This window comes from Mixophyes fleayi, chromosome 4 (genome assembly GCF_038048845.1).
Source record: "Mixophyes fleayi isolate aMixFle1 chromosome 4, aMixFle1.hap1, whole genome shotgun sequence".
Taxonomy (NCBI): Eukaryota; Metazoa; Chordata; class Amphibia; order Anura; family Limnodynastidae; genus Mixophyes; species Mixophyes fleayi.
This window is the reverse complement of record NC_134405.1, coordinates 340,130,476-340,156,543: the sequence shown is the minus strand read 5'-3', so window position 1 is coordinate 340,156,543 and position 26,068 is coordinate 340,130,476. Positions and strand designations below refer to the sequence as shown.

Here is a 26,068-nt window from a genome sequence, read left to right as displayed (position 1 = left end):
GGTGCAGATAGTGTGGCTTTTTTTTATTTTAAGTTTAAAAGTGCAGAACTTATACCAGACAGATAACTATACGATCATCCGACTTTAGGACACAACAGTTTTCTATCTCTCGGTTGTACGTTGTTAGCGGAGCGCCAAAACATTCCTTATTTCTTTAGACCTCTCCAGCCTGCTAAATATTATCTTACGTCAAAATATTTTATCATGTACTCTTTACTTAGTAAAAATGCACATTTGTATCGTGTGTACATTTATACCAGGTGCCATGTTGCTTAAACAATGGCACTTCTAATTTTTGGATATAGATCTGTTCTCTACAGATACTCTCATAAGAAACATAAAAGAATAAAGAGGATCATAAATAGTACTATCTTGTATTTTTCTTGCATGTTAGAACAGCTTTTTTCTCCGAAATTCCTTCAGAGGTTGCTTAATGCATGCATCCTAATTTCTGTGAATGTTCATCCCACATTTCTAGTCCCTGGTCTGATCAGTGAATACATTTTCTTGTTAGTAGCAAAGTGTGTAACATTAAGACTGTTTTACTTTCGTTATTAGTTTATGTATCGTGAGAAAAGCCGTCTGAAATAAATTGTTCAGTTCTGTTTTTGCAACATTGTGTCTATTATGGGTTCTCTGAGAACAATATCTGTCTAACTACAGCTGTACAGTTATTCTAAACTGCTTCACATTTCCACCTTGGTGGTTTATAAATACTGGGTGAGGGGCTTTGAACTCTCCCATATGGTAACAATATCCATTTTCATTTTCCTCACCAGCATTACAAACTAAATCCTCCAGGGAGCACCAGCTATCTGGGGGGTATTTAATTCTTGGAGATTTTAATAGAGTGATTCTCGATGGACAGGGGTATAACAAATGAGAATTAGGAGGTGAGGGTTCCTGAGCTTTTTGGATAGTTTGGAAATGTGCAAATAATGCAGTAATATGATATAGATGGATAGACGGAGATATTACACGAAAGATATATAATAACATGTATTGATTAGTATATAGGTTTGGTAGATAACAAGTTACTTCCCTGAGTTCAAAGTGAGAGATTCAATTTGGTTTTGTAACAATGTCCAGTAACGGATAGAGCGCTCCAAAATAAAATTATGTTTTGCATTTAGATTGCAAGCTCTTCAGGTAAAGAATCCCCTTCCCTAGTAATGATGGATATTTTGTAGGGTCTTACAGTGTATAATTCAGGGTACTCTAGGCTGGTGCAGTGTATCGCCAACTAATATCTAGGTTGGAGTTTATACATTATAAAATGACAGCTAGAATCTGATTGGTTGCTATAGGCAACATCTCCACTTTTCAAACCCGCCGGAACACTCTCAGCTTGATACATTTACCCCCCTGGGGTTACCTGGGAGGAGGACTCGGAATGGCTTTTTGAAGCCTTTGTTACACCTCTAAAATACCCTGAAAAATAAATAAAGTTGTCTACTAACATTCATACCCGTCATTTTATTACCGCATATATGATTTACACTAAAGAACAGTATTTAACGTATAACTCTTCTGCTCTCTCTCTTCTTTCTGTCTCTTTTTCTCTCTCGCTCTTTCTCTCTCTCCCTCCGTCTGTCTCTCTCCCTCCGTCTGTCTCTCTCCCTCCGTCTGTCTCTCTCCCTCCGTCTGTCTCTCATCGCTCTCTTTCTGTCTCTGAACTTTGCAGGGCTCCAGAGATTATTTTGGGATTACCGTTCTGCGAAGCCATTGACATGTGGTCTTTGGGATGTGTGATTGCTGAGCTGTTTTTAGGTTGGCCCCTGTACCCCGGGGCCTCTGAATATGACCAGGTGGGTTGTGCTGTGTCAGGTAAGCGTGTTGTCTGTGCATGTATGTACATGGCATGTGGTGGATTCATGTGTTTGTGCTGGAGTCCCCACTCTCTATTACATATGATCCACAATCCTCGCCCTTCTTTCAGTGCAAGAAGAATTAATGGCACCTTTTCAATACGTCATTGGGTCATCCTGGAAGAGGGGAATAGATCTACAAGGAGGGGATGAGAGGGTTCCGTGTAGATGGGGATAGATGAACATACGTGGTTGTATTCTGACTGAATGAAACCCCTTGTTGTCATGTTGTCCTCCATGGCACGCATACATAGTAATGCAGATGCCATCTATTCTTTGAATAATCAGATGATGGAGTCGTCTGTCAAGTTTTAGATCCGTTCTCCTTCCAGCCAACCATGTGACAGAACTGTCCAATCACAGCCCCGTAATGTACTGTCTGGTTGTCCATAGAAAACATCATAGTCCTCTCTCAGCTCCAGATCGTGTTAACCAGTCGTGTGAGAATATATTCACTCTCTGTGTGTTTATCTACCACCCTCTTATTTCCACGTCAGCCCTAAAGGAGCCCATTTCCCCTTATGCCGTGGCAATAGACATTTTCTAGTGGGCGAATCAGGGGGCTCAAAACAAAATTCTCCCTGAATTACGCCTATATGAAGAATATTCGGGGGGAAGGGGGGGGATTTATGGTTTGGGGGAGCCACAGAGCCCTTTTTTTCCCCTTCACAAGGAGTTTTTATGGGCGCTCAAGTGGTGCCGATAATCTGTAGTCACCGTGCATTTATAAGCGCACCGTTGCCAACATAGTAACATTATTTAAATACACATACAACATGGACTCGTTGTCATGATCAATTTAAGAAATAAATGAGGTTGTAGCAAGCAGTATAATTTGAACAGGGAAGGGGGTGGGGCCCAAACTGTAGGAGGGGAGGGGCTATGTGTGTATATATGTGTATGTATATATGTATGTGTATATATATATATATATTAATGTGTGTGTGTGTGTGTATATATATAAATGTGTGTATATTATATATAATATATAGTTTTAAAAGGTTTATTTATCTACTGTTCTTTGTCTGTTGTGATAATTTTATATTCCCAAAGATGATGAAACATCTGTTGTATCCTATGGAAAATGTATCAAATGCAACTTTTTAACAATGCAGCTCACACAACGGTCCCGTCTGTGCTGTCATAACGAGGATATAGGGATCCTGACATAGTTGTATAACTGGTGTGTGCAATGTTCTGTTAGGAGACCCAGGTCTGACACCTGGCCGGATGTTAGTAATTTACAAGGGAAATTTCTCTCCTTTTTGTGAAATAATTAGTTCTATCTCCTTCCTCACAGATCAGATACATCTCCCAGACACAGGGGCTGCCGGCGGAATATCTTCTCAGCTCCGGGACAAAGACCACCAGGTTCTTTAATCGGGACGGAGACTCTCCTTATCCTCTCTGGAGACTGAAGGTGGGAAGAGTTTCAATGGAAACAGCAATATTGTGTGGGCTAAACTAATTCCTAGTGACTGGATAGGCTGCACTCTCAGTGATGTCACTGGTTCCTAGTGACTGGATAGGCTGCATTCTCTGTGATGTCACTGATACCTAGTGACTGGATAGGCTGCACTCTCAGTGATGTCACTGGTTCCTAGTGACTGGATAGGCTGCATTCTCTGTGATGTCACTGGTTCCTAGTGACTGGATAGGCTGCACTCTCAGTGATGTCACTGGTTCCTAGTGACTGGATAGGCTGCACTCTCAGTGATGTCACTGGTTCCTAGTGACTGCATAGGCTGCACTCTCTGTGATGTCACTGGTTCCTAGTGACTGGATAGGCTGTACTCTCAGTGATGTCACTGGTTCCTAGTGACTGCATAGGCTGCACTCTCAGTGATGTCACTGGTTCCTAGTGACTGGATAGGCTGCACTCTCAGTGATGTCACTGGTTCCTAGTGACTGCATAGGCTGCACTCTCAGTGATGTCACTGGTTCCTAGTGACTGGATAGGCTGCACTCTCAGTGATGTCACTGGTTCCTAGTGACTGGATAGGCTGCACTCTCAGTGATGTCACTGGTTCCTAGTGACTGGATAGGCTGCACTCTCAGTGATGTCACTGGTTCCTAGTGATTGGATAGGCTGCACTCTCAGTGATGTCACTGGTTACTAGTGCAATGTTTGGCTGCCTTCTTATATAAATGGTAGTTCAGCAGACAAGCTGGCTGCCTCCACTGTGTCACATGTTATAATCTGCTAGTAAATGCTGAGATCCCTGAAATGTCCATTATTCACCTGGCAATTAAAGCAGAAATCCTATGAAAAACAAAAGGCACGACATGCTGAGAGCTGTGAGCCTGTGTCTGTGTAGCAGACTGATTATGTCTGTGTCTGGCACCCATAGTTTGTAAAATCCAGAGAGCTTAATTTAAATTTCTATTTTGAAAAGAAATGTCTATGTGTGATTTAAAATACACAAGGGGGTGCAGAGAGGGTCCAGGGCATACTGGCTCCAGAGCTCATGGCTCCGACGTCCGATAAGGAGAGTCTCCAGGGTTTTGCTTGTTGGTCCAAGTCATTGATTCGAGAGAGAGAGTTACAGGAATATGGCAATGAATTTCTAAGTAACCTGACATTCCAGGGTTCACCCTTCGATACAATATTTTTAGGGGCTTACAGGACACATGGAGGAATTTAGATTTTCACTACCCAGCATTTATTTTTTTTATGTAACGATTATTATTTTTTTTTCTTTGATTCAGACGCCTGATAATCATGAATCTGAGACTGGTATTAAGTCCAAGGAAGCCAGGAAATACATCTTCAACTGCTTGGATGACATGGCTCAGGTACTACCCCTGAGGAACAATGGTTGGGTTACGTAGGCACATCCTAAACATTTCATCTGTGCTCTGTGTGGAGCTGCTACAAAGAGGCTTTCTTCCACCTAGTCACACTTGAAGAACGTTATGTTCGGTGCTGTTGAGTGCTTGGCGGACTCTTTGTGGGGCATCACGTGGCTTTAGATCTTCAACCTCTGGTTGTCCAGAGTGGTGGGTCAAAGATTTGACCCAAAGGTCGTACAGGAAACATTGGGGGTGGGTGAATAATGAGATACCTGGGGGCTTATGGTCTTGTTTAGGCTATCTCAGAATGCGCCGCTAAGGATAGATGTCCTATCGGTCTCTCGGCAGGTGAATATGACTTCGGACCTGGAAGGCAGTGACATGCTTGTGGAAAAAGCGGACAGGAGAGAATTCATCGACCTGCTCAAAAAAATGTTGACCATAGATGCGGACAAGAGAATAACGCCCATCGAGACTCTCAATCATCCATTTGTCACCATGACCCACCTCTTGGATTTCCCACACAGCTCACAGTATGGATCTATTCTGGTGCATCGGAGGGGCACTCAGGGGAATAGTGGGAGGAATATAGGGATACAGGCAAAAAGTGGGAGGAACTTAGGGGCTCGGGCAAATTGAGTTCACGTTGTAGATCAATGTTTACGTCACAGGGCTATTGAAAGGATGGGGGACCCAAAATGTAATTTTATTGGTAAGATTTGGATGCTTGGGGTGAGCTGATATAATTGTGGATGGGGCTACACATATATATTTCTTTTTTTAACTGTTAGTGGGATAGGGTCTAAGTAGAATGGGGATCCTATACGTTTTCTTGGTCTGGGGTGGAACATTTTCCTATCTTTTGAAAGCTCTCTCTTAACTTTCTTCTTCCTCATACAATTTTGTGTTCATTCAGTAATGTTGTGTCTTTTTTCCATCTTTCTTTCCCATCTTCTTCTCCATCCTAAACTCCATCCATCCTTCTCCATGTCACCTATTTCTCCCTCTCTGTATCGCTTTGCCCCCTGTTGCTCCCCCCCCACCCCTATCTCTCTCCACAGTGTAAAGTCTTGTTTCCAAAACATGGAGATCTGCAAGAGGCGGGTGAATATGTACGACACTGTGAACCACAGCAAGACCCCCTTCATCACGCACGTCGCCCCCAGTACTTCCACCAACCTCACCATGACCTTCAACAACCAGCTGAACACTGTGCATAGCCAGGTGAGGACCCCACAACACCCACCCCGTACGTATCACGTTGTTCTTGGTGTTCATACCTCTCTGATCACTTGTTGCTTTCTGCCAGTCCTCCGCAGCCTCCATGGCGGCTGTCGCCCAGAGGAGCTTACCTCTACAAACTGGGGCTACGCAGATCTGCGCTCGGCCTGACCCCTTCCAGCAGGCTCTGATTGTCTGCCCTCCAGCCTTCCAAGGTGAGGAACCCAACTACACACGGATCTCTCTGGAGAAATGTGCTCAATGGGAGTACACTCCAGTGAGATGTTCGGTCTACGCTCCACGTTTGCAACGATACACTCATATGCTATGAGCCCAAGGTTTTTTTGTAGTCCAAAATATGGCGATACTCTGACTTGTGAGACTGGGTTAACTAGAACAATTGAAAATATTGCAAAGTGAAGAACAAGTGTCTATACAATCTATTTATATTCTCCATATTTTGGAGGTTTCGCTCCAGGTTTCCACTTTGAAGTTAGTGGTTCATAGCTGGTTTGTAAATATTGACCAATAAAATTGGTCCTAAGCTGTCACATGACCTTTTTTTTTTTTAAATTCCCTATTGGATGTGAGACAGCTGTTGACCAATTCCTTATTTAATAGGTAGCTTGGGATCTCTTGTTCATACAATGGTACCATACACAGGAACCCTTGGTGTGATAGGACGTGACCAGCACTCACTGTCACGCGTCTCCTCAGGTCTTCAGAATTCTCCTTCCAAACACGGCGGCTACTCTGTGCGCATGGACAACGCAGTCCCGCTGGTTACCCAGACGGCGGGCGCCCAAGCTCTGCAGATCCAGTCGGGCCTCCTGACTCAGGTACGGAGGAAAGATAGGGACAAGTCTCCGCCTGTATCTCTGTATATTTCCAGCGCACCAAAAGTACAGTCTACAGTTTTAATCTTGGCCTGCAGGGGGCACTGCTCCATGGCAGGGGAAGATTAACATTTAATATTGTGAAGGAAAAAAACCATAGATTCTTTCTGCATAATAATTAGTGCCCATGTGTCTTACTGAAATGTAAAATAAATATCAACTCTAGTTATACATAAGGTACATTTCCTTTATAATATATGTGTGTGTGTGTGTTTAAACCTGCGCTGTTTTTCCGCAGCAGGCGTGGCCCAGCGGCACTCAGCAGATCTTGCTTCCCCCGGCATGGCAGCAGCTGGCAGGAGTGGCAGCCCCTACCTCTGTCCAGCATGCCACGGTCATCCCAGACAGCATGGCAGGTCCCCAGCAGCTGGCAGACTGGAGGTGAGTGCGTCCTGCATGTAATAATTGTAGGAGGGTGTGCCAGCTTGTGTTATATCCAGGAAGTAACAATAGAGGGTGCGGGGGCCACAGGGGCCCGGCAATTGAGAGCAGAGGTAGGCACCTATCCAAATTTTGCCATAGGGTCCAGCAGCGATTCACTGTTCCACCCCAGATTATACCCCCCGGAGAGGAATTTCCCCCCAAGACAGTAACGAGCTAGTGGTTATAAAACCAGACATTCTCATAATTGACACTCTCGAGATTGGCAGATTGGCGTAGGGAATGCAATCTAAGGGCCATTAAAGTGCACCCATCACCTCTACACAGTGCAGGCGGCCATTTTGTGAATTGACAGAGGCATGAGGCACAAAGTACCTCGTGATAGTCAGAGATTTCTCTAGTTTCTTGTGAATTGATAGGCTGCATTCTCCTAATTATTGGTTCCGCCCACAAAATGGCTGCCTCCCCTGTGTGCCGATGATGGGTGCACTTGTCACTAAAATGAGGACAGGTCAGTATTAATTTTGGAATTAATTTTGAAAAATGACTTTGTAGCGGCCATAACCTCAATTGGTGGTTTCTAGTTTGTTTTCAGATCTAATAATAACATTTTAATCTTTGCTTTTTATATTCTGCATCGTTGTAATACAAATATTTATGCTGTTTTTGGAACCAGGAAACTCTTGTAGTTACTGCACCAGATTGTTGGTTGCAACCATTAAATGTTTCATCTTAAGTCAATATAAATCATTGGGTTTAATTATCAGTACAATACTATATACTCAAATGTGCTGTAATCCAGATATTTCCTTTATTTTGTAAACGGCACCATAGAAATACAGCTAGAATTGTATTGGTTGCCGTGGGTTACAGTACATTTGTGCAGTCTGCACCATTTTATCATATAGGATTTAAGATAACTGCGGGCAATAGCATGTCCTGGAATCCGATGTGTTCTCCCGTCACCACCGTGACCATCCTCCTTTTTGTTTTATCTCTTCCAGAAACACTCACGCTCACAGCGGCCACTACAATCCCATAATGCAGCAGCCGGCGCTCCTAGCTGGTCACGTCGCCCTTCCCTCTGCCCAGCCCTTGAATGTGGGCGTGGCTCACGTCATGAGACAGCAGCCCACCAGTTCTTCCTCTTCTCGCAAAAAACACCACTCATCAGTGAGGTCAGAGCGCCAGAGTGGTGGGAGGGGCTTAGCGGCAAGGTTAAAGGACACAGACCAGAAAATGTTCCTGATTGTAGTAGTGTGTTGGGTGAATTTAATGAAACTTAAGAAAAAATAGTTATTTAATCTGTTTTTACTTGGAAGAGGGAGTCAGCATGAGGATGGGTAAATTATTACAAATTTAGAGGGCCAGTCACCAGTAAGCTACTACAAAGTGTCCCTTAACTAACATTTACCAAAGTGACCAATCGGCAGTTAGCTTTCATTCGTGTAGTGTGAGTTGGATCATGAGAGCGAGCATGTGATTGGTTGCTGAAGTTAAGTTCAAGCTTCCCAACTACAGGCAAACTCCAATTCTTAATTTCACAGCATTGCTGTCTGGTCACAAGATAAAGCTTAAAACTGACCCCACACGTACCAATGTGGTTGTTTCGTAATATCACTGAAAACCAGATTGAAGACCAATTTGCCCACACGCATGATGGCCGAAACTGCACCGTAACCTGGCACCAGTCCTTCCGGCAGATCGATGACCCCTACACACAAGCAGAGCTGACTGACGTGATTTTATTTTCTGATCACATCCAGCGGCATTCGATTGTAATCGCACAGAAGGACCCTACGTGGGTCGCCCGGGACGTCCTATTCATTGTTTTGTGCTCACACCCATCACAAGCTGAATTCTAATAAATGCATTTGGGTCTCATCTCGCTTATGCTTAAATCATTTTTTGTTGCACGAGCCCACAAGACAAAGAGACATAATTTCTGGTCAGAATTAAAGTCCTTTAAGAGCTTATAGGCAGCAGTGATCGTTTTATACTATAATATCACAGACATTTATGGTATTTTGGATAATAAACAAGCAACAATAGATATTAACTGGATGATGTACAGATACATTTATATGTTCTAGACTGTTAGATTAGTCCATTGTGTTCTTATTGTATAATAACTATAGATCTATAGATTGAGATATGGAAACAAAAATCTTATGTTGTCTCTTCTTTCTGTGTGTCCCCCTCTTGTCTCCCCCATTTCCCGTCCATTCTTGCATCGCTCATCCCTGACTCTGATCCCCAGGAATTCCACCTACGAGGTTTTATCCTCCCAATCACACAGCTCCCCCCAGCGCTCCAAACAGGTAAAGGAGAACACCCCGCCTCGCTGCTCCTTACCCCAGAACTCTGCCCCCTGCGGCCCTTCCATCACCTGCGGCTGGGGGGAAGGCTCTGCGCTCCCATCCCGGGCTGACCATCAGCGGCAAACAATCGTCATCCCGGATACCCCGAGCCCGGCGGTCACCGTCATCACTATCAGCAGTGACACGGACGAGGAGGAAGAGCAGAAACACGTCGCTCCAAGGTGAGCCTGAAATACGCCATCTCCTCTAGAACATAGACTGCAGCACAACAGCGCCCCCTAGGTGTATAGACTGGAACATCTGGTACCGGCATCAGGTTTGGGTGTTGGCAGGCGTTCCTCTTCATCCATAATACACCTGGGGGAGGTGTCGTGCTCCTGTCTTCTAGTTCCCAGCTGGTATTTGGGTCTCATTGCACCCTCCGAGGAGAGTTTCATTATCTAATATATTTTTTTTATATTTGACTGTATAAATATTACGCTGTAATCACAGGTAGTTAGAAATCAAGAATATTGCTGCTCTTTTATCTTTTAAACTCCTGATCAACCGATGACACGTTCCTGTTCCTACAACACCCAGCAGCTCTCATCATTTATCTTTCCCTATATTCCCGTGCAGGGCATAGCTGCTCCAAAAGATATTTAACTGGGCAAATGTGGGCAGTTGCTTTTTGTCACTAGTATATACTATTATTCAGAGATGTAAATGCCTGGGGCCAAAAAGGAAAATTGACACCCCCCAACCTCCAACTGTAGCCCAATTAACCTAAAATATTTATGTCCCTCTGCCCCCTTCAGCTTTGCACCCAGGGCAAATGCCCTTCTCACACAGCGATAGTTACGTTCTTGCTAATATTTTAACTATTATAGATTTTACTATAATGATAATTTAACCCTAACATACTGATTTAATGTGGCGGTGCGGACGTCTTCAGAATACAGTAACAACAGGTTTACTAGCTGCATAACGCTGCTAAATATCATCATCATCACCATTTATTTATATAGCGCCACTAATGCCGCAGCGCTGTACAGAGAACTAACTCACATCAGTCCCTGCCCCATAGGAGCTTACAGTCCAAATTCCCTAACACACACACACACAGACAGACTAGGGTCAATTTGTTAGCAGCCAATTAACCTATCACTATGTTTTTGGAGTGTGGGAGGAAACCAGAGCACCTGGAGGAAACCCACGCAAACACGGGGAGAACATATAAACTCCTCACAGATAAAATATCCTCTGCATATTATTATTGTTCATTTATAAAGCGCTGTACATTGATGGTCTCGTGGTGTAAATATATAACATACAAGGACATGATACAGAAGGTACAGATGTCTCTTCCAAAATGAGCTTCCAATCTAAGAGGTCCTGTGAGTACTTGATACATAAGGTAGCGGAATAAGAGTTGTAGCTGGTGGTGGGGAAAATGGGCGTAGCCAAAGTGAGGCAGTGGTTTTATCAGCCGCCAATCATAAAGCAGTCATTGGCAACTGGCGTTTCTGTGCGGCTACTGGCGATGTGGAAGGGACAGTGCAAGGTGGAGACCTGAAAGGTGAATCAGTTACTTGAAATGCCTAGACTGTAAACAGCTGGCAACCGTGACTGTCTGTCACCGTTTTTCTCAGATGAGCCTCCTTCCTCCACTGGTTCTGGACAAGGAATTCGCTCTTGTTGTGGGCGCTCTGGTCATTTCCAAGATCAGAGTGGCAGTGTGCTAGGTATTTTGATTTAATGCATTGCTCACTGATGGACACAGACCAGGGACACTTGTTCCGCATGTCCACAGAAGTTGTGGCGGCTGTGGATGCCACTGAAGAGACAGTAACAGCAGTGACAGTTGAACTGTCTGCGTCCAGCAGCTGATCTCCATTCTTTTTCCAATAGATCTTCAATACAAACCCGTCCTTTGTGTGCGACACGCGTCGGTACACCCTTATAATTTCCCACCGCTTTCACAAATGTGTGTTATATTTGTGGGAAGATGATTATGTTTGAGGTAGGACACAGTGCTGATATAAAGCACAACCATCTCTTAACTGACGCACGTATGCCAATTCCTTTCAATTCACCAACGTGAAACTAAAGACATCCCATCAACTGATCGATCGCAGCCTTATTAAATGTCCTTGTTAATGTTTCCTGCTATCTGTCAATGTGCATCGCACAATAACTTGTTGTCTGTTTGTGACTTCATGTTGTACAAATTTTAATGTAATGGATATTTTAGATATTTTTCTGTGTTGTCATCTTTAAGCTGGTGCACTTTGCACTTTTTTCCCCCTGAAGTGGTAGAACGTGGCTAAGTGAGGTGTTTTACTGATTGCCAGAATAAACCCTGGACATGAAAGGACCCAGCGTTTCTGGTCCCTCTTCACTGGGCTGTTTGGCTCAGCCTCGGATCGCGTTTGCTTTCTGCATAGAACAAGGGGCGCACTGTCACTAGAGGGAGGAGGGGGGCTGTGTGTGCGTAACAGCTTCCAAAAACACAGACAAGTATTGAGGGGTAATGACAACATTTGAAAACACATCTCCGCTTGTTTGTTTAAAAGATATCAGAGCCAGATTATCAGATTCTGCGTAATTTGAGGCGGTGGTTGCTGAAGCTCCTTTTTTTCCCCCTTAAACTGATTGCTCCAATTTCCCCCCCCGGAATTCATGATCCAAACATAAATAGTTTTTCTAATTTCATTTTTTCAGAATCAAAGATTATTGTTATTATTTGTGCGTTACAGGATGAGCAGCACAGACACATTATCCGCTTTTACAGCCTCATCAGATGTTATTTTGGGGCTCCTACGGTCGCGATTCCCCTAATTAATTATACCTAAATCTTTAACCAGCAGATAATTGATGACCTGGTCTGATTGGACGTCGCGGACCACTAGACCTTTGCTGTTTGATAGTGAATAAACCCCAGTTAGCAGCATAAGAGTAAAATAAGCCCCTTGCTCTGCTCTCCTGGGAAACGTTCTCTCTGACATGTGTGTTAGTGCTCGGTCCGCAGAATGGTCCTTTGTGTCTCCCCCCGATGTCGTCGTCTGATCACCTCCATCCATTCTGGCTCTTAAACGTCAGTTGTCATAGCGACGCAACGCAGCCAGCGAGCAAATGCCGCTCCCTGGATTGTGTCTGCTGCAGCCGCAGGGACCCCCTCCCCCTACTCACCCCAGGCCCCCTTCTACCCTTGCAGGGGGCTACACCAGCAGCCTATTCCTCATGTGAGAACACCCAGAGCGGCCAAATAATGACAGTACAACCGGGGGGATCATTTAATGTACATTTACTGCTTGTTCCATGAGAGTAAAGGACTTTCAATATAGTCCTAAAATTTGGGGTCCCGCGTTTCCCAACACAATCCCCCAATTTTATGTTTTATATCAGTATTTTTATTTTTTTCATAATACAAACACTTGATGCCCCCAAATATACAAGAAAGTCGGGATAGGGCCCTACAACTGTTTTGCATTTTATTTGTTTCGTTACTTGACAACCAATGGAGTGGATCTTATGTCACAAGGCAGAACCGCTAAACGCCAACATTTAATTTTTTCACTTTTGAACCATGTGTGATATATCTGAACGCAGCCCTGGAACCAGACGTAGAACTCCCACAGACTGTAGTGTATCGGATTTGTGTCGTGTTCTGTGGGTAGTATCCGAGAATGATAATTTTCTTCTATGAACGCTAGGTACCTCTAAATCTATGTTGCTTATATAGAGGAATCTGTGGGACTCGGCAGTAATACAGAATAAGCTTCATTCCCGGACTCCTCAGTGTGTCAGAGGTCAGCCAGTCCTCTCCGTGTCTTCTTGTCCTGACCGGAAGATTAAAGATCTTTCTGTTCTTGTCGTCCTTAACTTGTGAAAGCGGCCAAATCTTGTTTCTCCTCCATAAATTCTCGTTGCTGTCAAATCAAATATTAAAGGGTTTTGTCACATAGAATTACACCAACTTGTAGAACGAGCTGCTAGTTTTCTTTATTTCCATGAATCACCTCAAACTATCAGTCATTAAGGGTCTGATTTATTAAGGAACACAGAGTGAACGCAATTTTTGGTTTTTAAAAAAAACGTATGGAAAATCCACGCATGTGTATCCGTATTGAAGTACAAGAGGATTACAATGTATATGTAAAGTCTCATCGGAATGCACAGACAAAATATAATTACTAAATGCACTAAAATCTGTTATTATTCAGAGAAACTAAAGAAAGTATTTTCCTTTTATTTTAACGGCATATTCGTAATGTCCACTGCACATAAAATACATTTTTATACTTGCACTTAATTGTAAACACGGCGCGTATTCTCATTTATGTTCCTTAATGAATCAGGCCCTAAGTTTTTATTAATCGTCATTTTTCAATAGTATCCGTGTCTTCTTCATATTTCTCATCTCCTAAAGAAGCCGTCACTAGACCATAAATCCGTACGCGTTCGTCCTTTGTAGGATTACCGCAGTCAAAATAGAAAACATTTATATTTTATTTTATTATTTTATATATTTTATTGTTTATATTTTACTTAAAAGTCGTTAATCCAATAATGCGAGTGGCTTCAGTCTGAAGAGGCATCTTGTACCAATCACTGTATATGAAGAAGTTCACATACCAAGGTGGAGGTCATTTATGGGCTATCGCTCACTCCGTATAAGGTGCAAGAGAGGTGTCTGATCCAATCCGCCATTAGCAACTGACGGCAGTTTTGTTTAGTAGCCGCAGAGGAACAAAAATAATCTCATATAGTTCAATAGTTCTCCCAAATATCTCCATTCTGGTAAATTACTGGAAATCATTTTCCTACAACTATTTGGAGTCCTGTTGTCACTTTGGCTTCAGAGCGGGTAACATTAACTCTTTCTGAGAATGCCATCTGCAGGAACTTGTATTATAGTTACAATTCTGCTTCCTATGTCAGCGGGTTCTTTTAAAGCTCACAAGTTTCCTCCTCTCTCTCCTCAGCCTTCCCAAGCAGCGCCGGAACGTAATCAGCTGTGTCACGGTACACGATTCACCCATCTCCGATTCTTCCAGCAACACCAGCCCGTATGCCGCCAACGGGCAACGGCGTAACGCCAACACTGTTGCCCATGAGAGCAAATGCCAGCCAGAGATCCCCTGCCCTTCCAACCCTCGCACCATCATCGTGCCGCCTCTGAAGACCCAGCCCAGCGAGGGACGTCTGGAGTGTGAAAGACGACAGCCAGGTGAGGATAAGTACTAGGACGAAACTGTGGGAAGTAATAATAATTTCAATACTTATTCCTTAACAATATATCACCATTCCGGTTTCCTTAACAGTTGTTTGTATTTGCAGTAAGAGTTTGTTTCTTTCCCTATTAGATACCACCAGTCACCACTCTTACAAGCCCAAATCCTCGTCCTCCACTGCGGCTTCCACCACGCATTCCTCCAGCAACTCCAACGCGGCGGGCACATATCGACAGCCCCGACCCGTGGGCCACTCGTTCCAGCAACAGCCACTCAACCTTAGCCAGGTAAAGGAGGGGGCATCCACACGTGTCTGTATAGTAGCCTCTTGTCCAGAGCGGTTCTGTTTTGGGAGAAGCAGAAAATGGTTTCAGTAGTCTATTCACAGTTTTCTCATTGTCCGGCTCTATAATTTATCCACTTAAAACGCCCAGGAAACGGTGCAGGGTTTCATCCAAGCACAAGTTGCTCAATTGTTCATTTAGGGTGTCAGGACCAGATGAATGACTGGGTACGTTTTTGGGATTCAAGCGTCTCTTTTTTTTTTTTTTTTTTTTTTGTTCTTGAAGGTCATCTCTAGGTCTGTGTTTTATTTTGACAGTCCTGCCTGTTGCTCTGTAGCACACGTATGAGTCATGTGGCTGATTGTTGGGTAAATAAGAAAGAGACTGATCAGCCGAGCGTGAGAAAGGTGTTTCTGGCTGTTTTCAAGACACTTCTATAAACTGACGTAAAAGGACAACAAACTCTTTTATATTAGAGACAGATCCACTAAAGGTGAAGTCAGCCTTTTAAAAACAAAACTTGTTTGACTTGGAGAAACTGCATCTGTCAACACTGCTTAGAGCTGTAGACTTATTCTGTGTCTCTTGGCTGCACTGGTACCATCTATAGGAGAATGATGTTTAGAGGATTTATTGGGGGGAATTCAAGTTGAAGCGGTGTGCCGCCGAACGTCAGCGCAGTGTCTGGCTGCGCACATGCAGAAATACATTGCCACGGAGAGCCTTCATGGCCCGTTCCGAATTGACTTCCCCCTCCCATTGTGTCTTGGAGGGGATGTTATTATTACAGCATATGGGGACGATGTCTTTCTTTTTGTGCTTATCTTCACTTTATCCCATCTCTTCTCTTCGCAGGTGGCTCAGCACCTCAGCACAGAGAGCTCGGCCAACCACCGCAGGCAGCAGGCTTACATCACGCCCACCCTCGCCCAGGCTCCGTACTCTTTCCCCCACAATAGCCCCAGCCATGGGGCGGTACACCCTCACCTGGCTGCAACCGCTCACCTGCCCAGCCAGCCGCACCTGTACACCTACACCGCACCGGCGGCTCTGGGATCAACCGGCACGGTAGCCCACCTGGTGGCATCTCAAGGATCAGCGCGCCACGCCGCGTACCCGGCCAGCCTTGTGCCCGTCAGTATGGCGTCGCGGCTGCTTCCATCTCCCAGTCTGCACCCCAGCCAGTACCAGGCTCAATTTGCGCATCGGACTTATATCCCAGCGTCCCCCTCCTCTGCTGTTTACACTGGATACCCTCTGAGCCCACCAAAAGTCAACCAGTACCCGTACATCTAGATCTAGATGGTGGGGAAGGGAAAAAGGCACAGACTATTATAGAGAGAGCGTGCCAGAGACCTTGGTATGACAGTAACATGGGCGAGAATAAGAACTGTTCTTCCCGTGTCCTCGGACTGCTCAGTTTAAATATTATGGAGTCTTTAGCATCCATGCTGCCAATATCGTCCTGAGTATTCCTGGAATAAGGAGAGTGAGATAGGGCAACAAATGTTTGGTATGAGAGTAATTATTTTTAATGTAAATCCCACTCGTCTGATTGGAACCAGCGGTCGAGAGTGTGTATCTAAACTAGAGGGGGTGTATCTAAACAAGATTGTATCCCCGTTGTCTACGTGTTCATGTACATATGGGGTGTATAGTGTTAATTGGCATGACGATCCAAATCAAACAGATCCAGTAATACAATTATAATGTATCACAGAAGAAATCAGGTTAATTTCCTTATCGGGTTCATTGTCTAATAGATATATGTGACCGGCTTTTATCTGTTGATAGGAAGAAATGATCAATGACGTCACCCTGTCGGCAACAGTTAAAGTTCTATGTAACTTTGCAGCACAAAACGATGGTTGGAACCAATCAATGTGTCAACTTTTATAAAGCTTGTGCATTTTGCAATGTCTACAAATACAATCAAACAACAGCTTGATCAAAAATAATAATAATTAGAACGCAAGATAATCCTATAATAAATGTCTATCATGGTAGTTTTTTTGGTCTATAAGTTAGACGCCAGGCTCATCTTTTTTAGGACATGAAAGAGGCCGTAGTTCATGAATGGTCGCTGCGCAGTGGAAGGAATATCCAGTAAGCTGCTGGCAGCATAGATGTTAAACACTTCATAACATTTAACTGTAACATCCCCAGGACACGTGGGAAGCGCCGTTCTTGCTCTCGCTCATGGGCGTGATGACAAGTGGTGACTTTTTTTTAACCCGGAGGATTATGAAACTAAAGGTAACTGAATTACATTTCTTCCTCACTCTGTATTGGTGGACATTTCCTGAGTAACGCTGTACAGGGTTAGGAGGGAGAGCTGGACCTGTACCCACAGAGATCTAGAACTCTAGACGCCTGCAGGCCCTGAGCAGTCTCTGCGGGAAAATGCGTTTGGATCTTGCGCGGAACACAGTCTGCAAAGCTTTCTCTCTCCTCTGGACTTTAGTTAAACCCTTGAGGGACTGAGGATGAACATTGCTGGAGTGCTATATTTATTAATCTCGGACTTACTGAAGACTCACCAGGATTTGGTGATGTATTGCAGATTTAGGAGCTTATATTCAGAGTCTATAGAGTTAGAGTTCTGACCATACTGTAACTCGAGTTTTTCATTTCTGTTTTAATGTTATTATTTTCGGAACGATTGGAACAAGGTGTTTTCACGCCCTGCACCAAAGGGAGCCCCCACTTCCAGTCTTTTCTTCCTATATACCCCCCCACCTCCTTCCTCCTCTCTAAAATTGGGGGGAGAGGGCACTGTGGATACCTCTGATAATCTGTTTGCACAGCTTTTAGGTTTCAAGTCCCTTCCAGCACTAATTGTAATAAGTTTAAGTTTAAATTTTAGAGGATTGTAATTTTTACCAATAGTGTATAGAAGAATAATGGACTCTTGGCAGGGTTTTGAGATACCAAAAAAAAAAAAATCATGGACAAAAAATGGACAGTGTTTATCTTGGTGAAGAGGGTTCTGGGATGTCGTGAATAGGGATGACTGAGGCTATGTGGAAAAGGACTGCAGAGGAAGCCTACGGACTAAAGACTCCGCTGTGTCTACGAGGGGAGAAAGGTGGAAAGTTTACGCGGAAATTATCGGACCTACTGGAACGGACGCAGCTGCTAAATCTCTCACTATTCCAAGTCACTTTAATGTCTTTTTAGAAACGGACAGCTCCTCCCCCTGCGCTACAATGTAGCACAGCCAGACACGCTGTTTTTTTATGCTACTCCGACAGATCTATATTTTTTGTCCTTTTAATTTTTAGTTGCACAATAGAATATTAAACCATTCACCCCCCCCCCCCAAAAAAAAAATGTCTAAAACACTAACCCTATCTGTGACCTAAGATAACGGCATGTAACTTTGTGACGTCCTAACACAAGCGTTTGTTTGCGCCATTACATGTCGTCCGCTCCTAGTGCCTTACAAACTGCTGAAACTGTTTGGTCCTCGTTGTTTCTATAATATCGTCCCGTGTTAGGTCGATTGTCGGTGAGTCCACCCCCCCTCCTCCCTCTCCGGTGTGCTGAAGCCACATGGACCATGGAAAGCTCCCCTACACCCCTCCGAATTGTGAGCGACCCCCATCTCTGTGTGCATGCTCAGCCCATGCCGTCACGCCGGAGGTGAAACCAGTATTAATCGCACTAACAATTAATCGGGAATGTTTTTTGGCTTTTTTTTTTTTTTTTTATTCCAATTACGTTTTAACTTCTTGGCTGTCAGGAAGGATTTTGTCCGGCGTTGGCCTGGGATACCGGCAGCAGAGGATACAGAATTCAGCGCAGTTCCTAAGACTCAGAGTTGTTCAGAAAACAAACTTACAACAAGATCCCCAAGTGTTGGCGCATAGTTACGTGTATGACCGTCTGTGTGAGGGAATTAAACCCCTTCTGTGCTGAGGAGGTTAAAAATAAAAGGGAATAAAAGGACCTGTAATTTGTGAGAAAAAAAGAAAGTGTTGTACGTGAAGAATTTGTTTTATGACTTTATGTTAGTTTGACTTTTATTTGCAGCCTAGAAAAGTGGATCGTCTCTGAAAAAAATGCAAAACTACAGTTCAGGTTTCCGTTCTCAGACAGGAGAGGTGGTAATGTCCCCAAATTAATCATCAATATCCAGAATTGAATTTGATATTCATGTATTGTCATAATTAATGGACGGAGACGATTTATGTTATGAATGATGTGATAGGTGAATCTGTAGATGAGGAAGACCTTGGACGAACAAATGTCCTGAATTTTGCTATTGGAGAACTTTCTCTAATGTCATCTCGGTGGTATAACGAAGGTGATCTCACCAGTGGTGGGATTCAAATAAATTAACAACCAGTTCTCTGCCCTAATGACCACTTAAAGTATACAAAAATATATACCGAAAGGTATTCTAATATTTCATGCATTTAATACTCAAATAGGAACAATAAAAGAGATACACAAAACTAGAGCTTGTTATAAGAAAGAGTTTTAAAATGTTAAAGAAAAAATATTAAAGAATACCTTACAAAAATCTGTTATTTAATATTGTATTCATATTATGCCACATTAATGCCCCCAGTTCATATTATGCCACAGTAATGCCCCCAGCCCATATTATGCCACGGTAATGCCCCCTGTTCATATTATGCCAGGGCAATGCCCCCGTTCATATTATGCCACAGTAATGCCCCCAGTCCATATTATACCACAATAATGCCCCCAGTCCATATTATGCCAGAGTAATGCCCCCAGTCCATATTATGCCAGAGTATTGCCCCCAGTCCATATTATGCCAGAGTAATGCCCCCAGTTCATATTATGCCAGAGTAATGCCCCCAGTTCATATTATGCCACGGTAATGCCCCCAGTCCATATTATACCACAATAATGCCCCCAGTCCATATTATGCCAGAGTAATGCCCCCAGTCCATATTATGCCAGAGTAATGCCCCCAGTTCATATTATGCCAGAGTAATGCCCCCAGTTCATATTATGCCACGGTAATGCCCCCAGTCCATATTATACCACAATAATGCCCCCAGTCCATGTTATGCCAGAGTAATGCCCCCAGTCCATATTATGCCAGAGTATTGCCCCCAGTCCATATTATGCCAGAGTAATGCCCCCAGTCCATATTATGCCAGAGTAATGCCCCCAGTCCATATTATGCCAGAGTAATGCCCCCAGTTCATATTATGCCAGGATAATGCCCCCTGTTCATATTATGCGAGAGTAATGCCCCCAGTTCACATTATGCCACAGTAAAGGCCCCCTTCATCACACTCTGCCATGCTGCCTTCCTTTGCTCCCCTTGCTCCGTTGCTTCACTTACCTTTTCTATCAGCTTTTTTCTTCTCTTCTTGTATTCTGTCTTCTTGCCACCGAGGACGACTCCTCTCTGCGCCGCTCCTCACTGAATGTCGGGCGTGACGCGATGACGTCACGCCCGACATTCAGTGCGGACGGAGCAGGGAGGAGGAGGTGCCGACACTGCGCAGAGGTGAGGTTTTTTTTCCAAGGACCTTGCTCCCCCCACCAACGCAGCGGGTGGACTCAGCCTATAGTCACCGGTTCACCGAACCGAGCCTAAAGTTACGTATCGGTTCTGGCGAACCGGTGAGAACCGGCTGAATCCCACCACTGGATCTCACCCTTCCTTCCGTCAGTAAGTATAAAGATGCAGAACGGTCCATTGCCTCTTACTGACAGGATCACTGTGATCTTTTGGGCTTGTCCGCAACATTATCACCCCTGATTCTCCATATTGTATATGGGGATTCCCCCGGCCTTACAGTCTGAGTTACGATTCACCTCTCGTGGTGGAAGATAGTTTTTTGTTTTTTTAAATGGATGAATGCGTCAGGCAAGTCGTCAACAACATTCTACACAAAGAAAAAAATATATGCATCCAAAAATCAAGCAACATAGCTTAATTTACCTAGATAAATATATATATATTAACAGTTTTGGGTAGAAACTACTTCTTTACAGTTCCCTGTACACCCGAAAACTAAACATGTACGATGATGAGTAAAGTGACAAACCATCATCATTTATTTATATAGCGCCAACATATTCCGTAACGCTTTACAATTGGGGACAAACACAGTAAACTAATAAACAAACTGGGTAAAACAGACAAAGAGGTGAGAAGGCTGCTCACAAGCTTACAATCCTGTCTAGATGGTGGTTATCTAAAGAAAGCGATATGTGTGATCTTACTCTTAAATTAAATACATTCGTTACATACATGAATAATTGGTATGAGAAACATCTAATAAAATATATTGTTTATAATAACATTTATGAACCAGCCCGCTAGTCACAATTAATAGGTTATTAAATCATGTGGCAAGAAAGTGATCAGGAATCACATCTGCTCTGAGCAGGGCTGGAGATCCAGATATCGCGGATGTATTGGCCGTTACTCAATCGGGGACATAAACGCCAAAATTGGTATCTATATGACGGAATTCAGTATAATAAGTGTATCCGACGTGGAACTCACACTTTGTGTTTTATACTTGTTAGGTCACAGATGTGTTTAGAGCAGGAGGATTTAGTCCTTTATCGGTACCATAGAGAATGTTCTATCAATAAGTAGGGTTGCAGACAGTGTGTATAACGTGGTCCATGATACAATGTAACACAGTCACTGTAACTGGCAGCAGTGTGTATAACGTGGTCCATGATACAATGTAACACAGTCACTGTAACTGGCAGCAGTGTGTATAACGTGGTCCATGATACAATGTAACACAGTCACTGGACCAGTAACTGGCAGCAGTGTGTATAACGTGGTCCATGATACAATGTAACACAGTCACTGGACCAGTAAATGGCAGCGGTGTGTATAACGTGGTCCATGATACAATGTAACATAGTCACTGGACCAGTAAATGGCAGCGGTGTGTATAACGTGGTCCATGATACAATGTAACACAGTCACTGTAACTGGCAGCAGTGTGTATAACGTGGTCCATGATACAATGTAACACAGTCACTGGACCAGTAACTGGCAGCAGTGTGTATAACGTGGTCCATGATACAATGTAACACAGTCACTGGACCAGTAACTGGCAGCAGTGTGTATAACGTGGTCCATGATACAATGTAACACAGTCACCTGACCAGTAACTGGCAGCAGTGTGTATAACGTGGTCCATGATACAATGTAACATAGTCACTGGACTAGTAAATGGCAGCGGTGTGTATAACGTGGTCCATGATACAATGTAACACAGTCACTGGGCCAGTAACTGGCAGCGGTGTGTATAACGTGGTCCATGATACAATGTAACACAGTCACTGGGCCAGTAACTGGCAGCAGTGTGTATAACGTGGTCCATGATACAATGTAACACAGTCACTGGGCCAGTAACTGGCAGCAGTGTGTATAACGTGGTCCATGATACAATGTAACACAGTCACTGACCAGTAACTGGCAGCAGTGTGTATAACGTGGTCCATGATACAATGTAACACAGTCACTGACCAGTAACTGGCAGCAGTGTGTATAACGTGGTCCATGATACAATGTAACACAGTCACTGACCAGTAACTGGCAGCAGTGTGTATAACGTGGTCCATGATACAATGTAACACAGTCACTGACCAGTAACTGGCAGCAGTGTGCATAACGTGGTCCATGATACAATGTAACACAGTCACTGACCAGTAACTGGCAGCAGTGTGTATAACGTGGTCCATGATACAATGTAACACAGTCACTGACCAGTAACTGGCAGCAGTGTGTATTACGTGGTCCATGATACAATGTAACACAGTCACTGACCAGTAACTGGCAGCAGTGTGTATAACGTGGTCCATGATACAATGTAACACAGTCACTGGGCCAGTAACTGGCAGCAGTGTGTATAACGTGGTCCATGATACAATGTAACACAGTCACTGACCAGTAACTGGCAGCAGTGTGCATAACGTGGTCCATGATACAATGTAACACAGTCACTGGGCCAGTAACTGGCAGCAGTGTGTATAACGTGGTCCATGATACAATGTAACACAGTCACTGGGCCAGTAACTGGCAGCAGTGTGTATAACGTGGTCCATGATACAATGTAACACAGTCACTGGGCCAGTAACTGGCAGCAGTGTGTATAACGTGGTCCATGATACAATGTAACACAGTCACTGGGCCAGTAACTGGCAGCAGTGTGTATAACGTGGTCCATGATACAATGTAACACAGTCACTGACCAGTAACTGGCAGCAGTGTGTATAACGTGGTCCATGATACAATGTAACACAGTCACCTGACCAGTAACTGGCAGCAGTGTGTATAACGTGGTCCATGATACAATGTAACACAGTCACTGACCAGTAACTGGCAGCAGTGTGTATAACGTGGTCCATGATACAATGTAACACAGTCACTGACCAGTAACTGGCAGCAGTGTGTATAACGTGGTCCATGATACAATGTAACACAGTCACTGACCAGTAACTGGCAGCAGTGTGTATAACGTGGTCCATGATATTGGCTCAGCCACCAAAATGGCTGCCTCCGTGGTATCACCTGACACAACTTCCCTGAAATCATTATTTGCTCAGGCAATTTCTGTTCTGTTCATAAAGAGTAGTTTGTGTATTAAACTATATAAGTAAATAATTTAAACCCCTCCTGGACACGTCACCATGAAACCTCAGACACACAGGAGTAGCTGTCCGTACGCATATCTCTGTAACTAGATTCATTCCTGGCACTGGAGCAAGGCACCATGGGACAGATAGTTCTTCGAGAATAGCCCTGTAGAATGAATCTTGAAACACAGGGCAACTGTGCATCAGATTTATTTATTTTTAAACCAAAAACAGCAATAGATGAAATAGAAACGTATGGAAAATCTATTTTGCAATGACCAAGGTAAGAAGTGAAAACAGCTCAACATACTGAAATATTTACACCGAGTAGAGTTCCCCTGCGAAACATTGCTTCACTTTGTGTGCATTCGTGTCTGTGCCAACTATATCCTTAGGCAAACTGAGGGGGGTTTCCTAGTGCCTGGAAACCCCCTCCAAGCCTGGGGCACTGTATAATTGAGGTGGCTGGACCCTGCTCCCACTTCACCCAGCTCTGCTTGAATAGGCACCTAACAGTAGTGCACGCAGCATTGCCCATGTATATTATGGGGATAGGAAGAGTTGGAGAGCAGCCAATCACTGTCTAATATTATAGCCACGCCCCCATACATGCTGGTCACGCCCACTGGCGGCGTGGTGTGGAAACCCCCCTCTACAAATCCTGCGTTTGCCCCTGAGATCAATGATAGAGTCACTGGCTACATCAATATTGACCAAGTCAGAATTATTCTGCCTCCAATATAGCTCATTACCCGTCCTAGTTTATATCCCAATTCACTTTATCCATCTGTCGTTTTGGGGCCACCGGCAGCTTTTAGAGATTTGTCCCTGGAAATGTCCCTGTTTTTCCACATTAGCCACTTGCACGTTTGCAATTTCTGTTATACTGTTTATAAAATACAGTTCTCACTATCTGTATTCTCTGGGATGTGTGTGTTGCTATTTATGAAAAAAATTACTTTGCTGTGAACAGGTCATGCCACACGTACGTACGTACGTACGTACGTACATGCATCTTCCACCAACAACATGTCTGTGGAACTTGATTTTATATGTTGGCAGCTAGACAACCCCCAGTGTGGAGGCAGCTGGTGGCCACTAGATGGCAGTAGAAGATGCTCACTAGGGATATTTAATGAGTTTATTAATTATTTATAACCCAAGCAGGGATTCAGGGATATGATTATCCCCAATCTTCCCTGGAAGCCTCTATAAACTGCTGGATGACATTTTATTTTAGACATCATTTGGCAACTGAACTTAATATACTTGGAGTTTATTTCAATATATTAACCTGCTATTTTGCTAATTTATACATAGAGCAAATATGGATCAGAACAACAAGGGAAGAATTTAGTTTTATTTAGAAAAGGCTGCAAAGTGCTTCTGATAAACATCAGATCAATTATTCTTGTTACAAACAGCATTTTTCTTTAAATAAAACGTTATTATCTGACTGCTCCTAATTGACCTGAAAGTAGTAATTACTAATCCAGCACAGGAAGCAATGTCTCTAGGAAATTAATCTATCATTTTATTTATATCCATTTATTGAATATATTCTAACACATAAACACGGATGATATAAGGACTATCTCATATCTGAGAACATTTACCTTTCCTAAATCTGCAAATGGCCACAAGAAAAAGGTTGTGTGACCATGTAACTTTAGGGGGGGTGTGGCCATGTCACCATGGGCGTGGCAATGTTGTCCTGAGGGTGTGTCTACTGCTTCTAATGTGCTAAGGCTCCCAACACCCCTCCTCCAAAATGTAATTGCCGTGTGCACCAGAGACACCTGTCTCTTATGCCACGCGTGAGCGTTTATGTATCTCCCTACTTGCTGAGAGTCGGGATAAAAGTGGTCTCTCACGCACTGCATGACGGTCCCCACAAATTGGGACTGTCCTGCCAAAATCAGGACAGGTATGCATAACTAAGTGTGTGTTACATTTGCTGCAAGCTCCCGACATTAATCTAGATAAAATAATCCTTGCCTGATCTGTCCAAACGGAGAACCATCTGCACCCAATCTGCACCCACTTTTCAGAAGCCCTCTGCCCCTTTCGGGGTCAGCCTATCTTAAAGGAAAACAAAACCCCAAAACTGAAACCTTCAGCTTTGAACCAAGGATGTGAAACCGTTCCCACTATTCCAGATATCTAAGGTCCACCCATATCTTTAGAACAGTGTCTCATACAGATCAGGAACTTGAGGATGCAGTCATTTAAGCTGCTGTGACATCGTGGTACCTGATGTAGATGCGGTGTGTGGTGTATAATGGATAGCACAGGGTCAATGGTTCCCTGTGACTTGTGGGACAGGCTCTTGCTGTGGATCCCTGACGTCGGCTGCCCCTCTCTCTTCTTCCCTCCAGTTACACTACGGCAGAGAGACGAGGGCCTACCCCCCTGAGAGAGATTATAATAGGTAAGTTACACAGAGAGGCTGAATCACTTCTGGATTTATTAACTCTGTCCAAAGCT

The 26,068-nt window shown here is 43.8% G+C and overlaps 1 protein-coding gene across 5 annotated transcripts in view; it reads left to right on the top strand.

Moving 5' to 3' along the window:
- HIPK2 (homeodomain interacting protein kinase 2) overlaps positions 1 to 18,957 on the top strand; it is a 45,566-nt gene extending 26,609 nt beyond the window's left edge. The window contains exons 3-15 of one of the 5 annotated variants that reach the window (XM_075210643.1): positions 1,685 to 1,808; positions 3,169 to 3,288; positions 4,578 to 4,664; positions 5,010 to 5,194; positions 5,723 to 5,885; positions 5,971 to 6,097; positions 6,504 to 6,721; positions 7,017 to 7,159; positions 8,164 to 8,337; positions 9,420 to 9,701; positions 14,448 to 14,692; positions 14,829 to 14,983; positions 15,836 to 18,957. In XM_075210643.1, the coding sequence (XP_075066744.1) occupies positions 1,685 to 1,808; positions 3,169 to 3,288; positions 4,578 to 4,664; positions 5,010 to 5,194; positions 5,723 to 5,885; positions 5,971 to 6,097; positions 6,504 to 6,721; positions 7,017 to 7,159; positions 8,164 to 8,337; positions 9,420 to 9,701; positions 14,448 to 14,692; positions 14,829 to 14,983; positions 15,836 to 16,276 (2,464 nt within the window). In that variant the 3' untranslated portion in view covers positions 16,277 to 18,957. The remainder of the gene's footprint in view (positions 1 to 1,684; positions 1,809 to 3,168; positions 3,289 to 4,577; positions 4,665 to 5,009; positions 5,195 to 5,722; positions 5,886 to 5,970; positions 6,098 to 6,503; positions 6,722 to 7,016; positions 7,160 to 8,163; positions 8,338 to 9,419; positions 9,702 to 14,447; positions 14,693 to 14,828; positions 14,984 to 15,835) is intronic. The other 4 variants (XM_075210649.1, XM_075210648.1, XM_075210647.1 and 1 more) reach the window with 4 other exon arrangements.
- Positions 18,958 to 26,068: the final 7,111 nt, after the last annotated feature.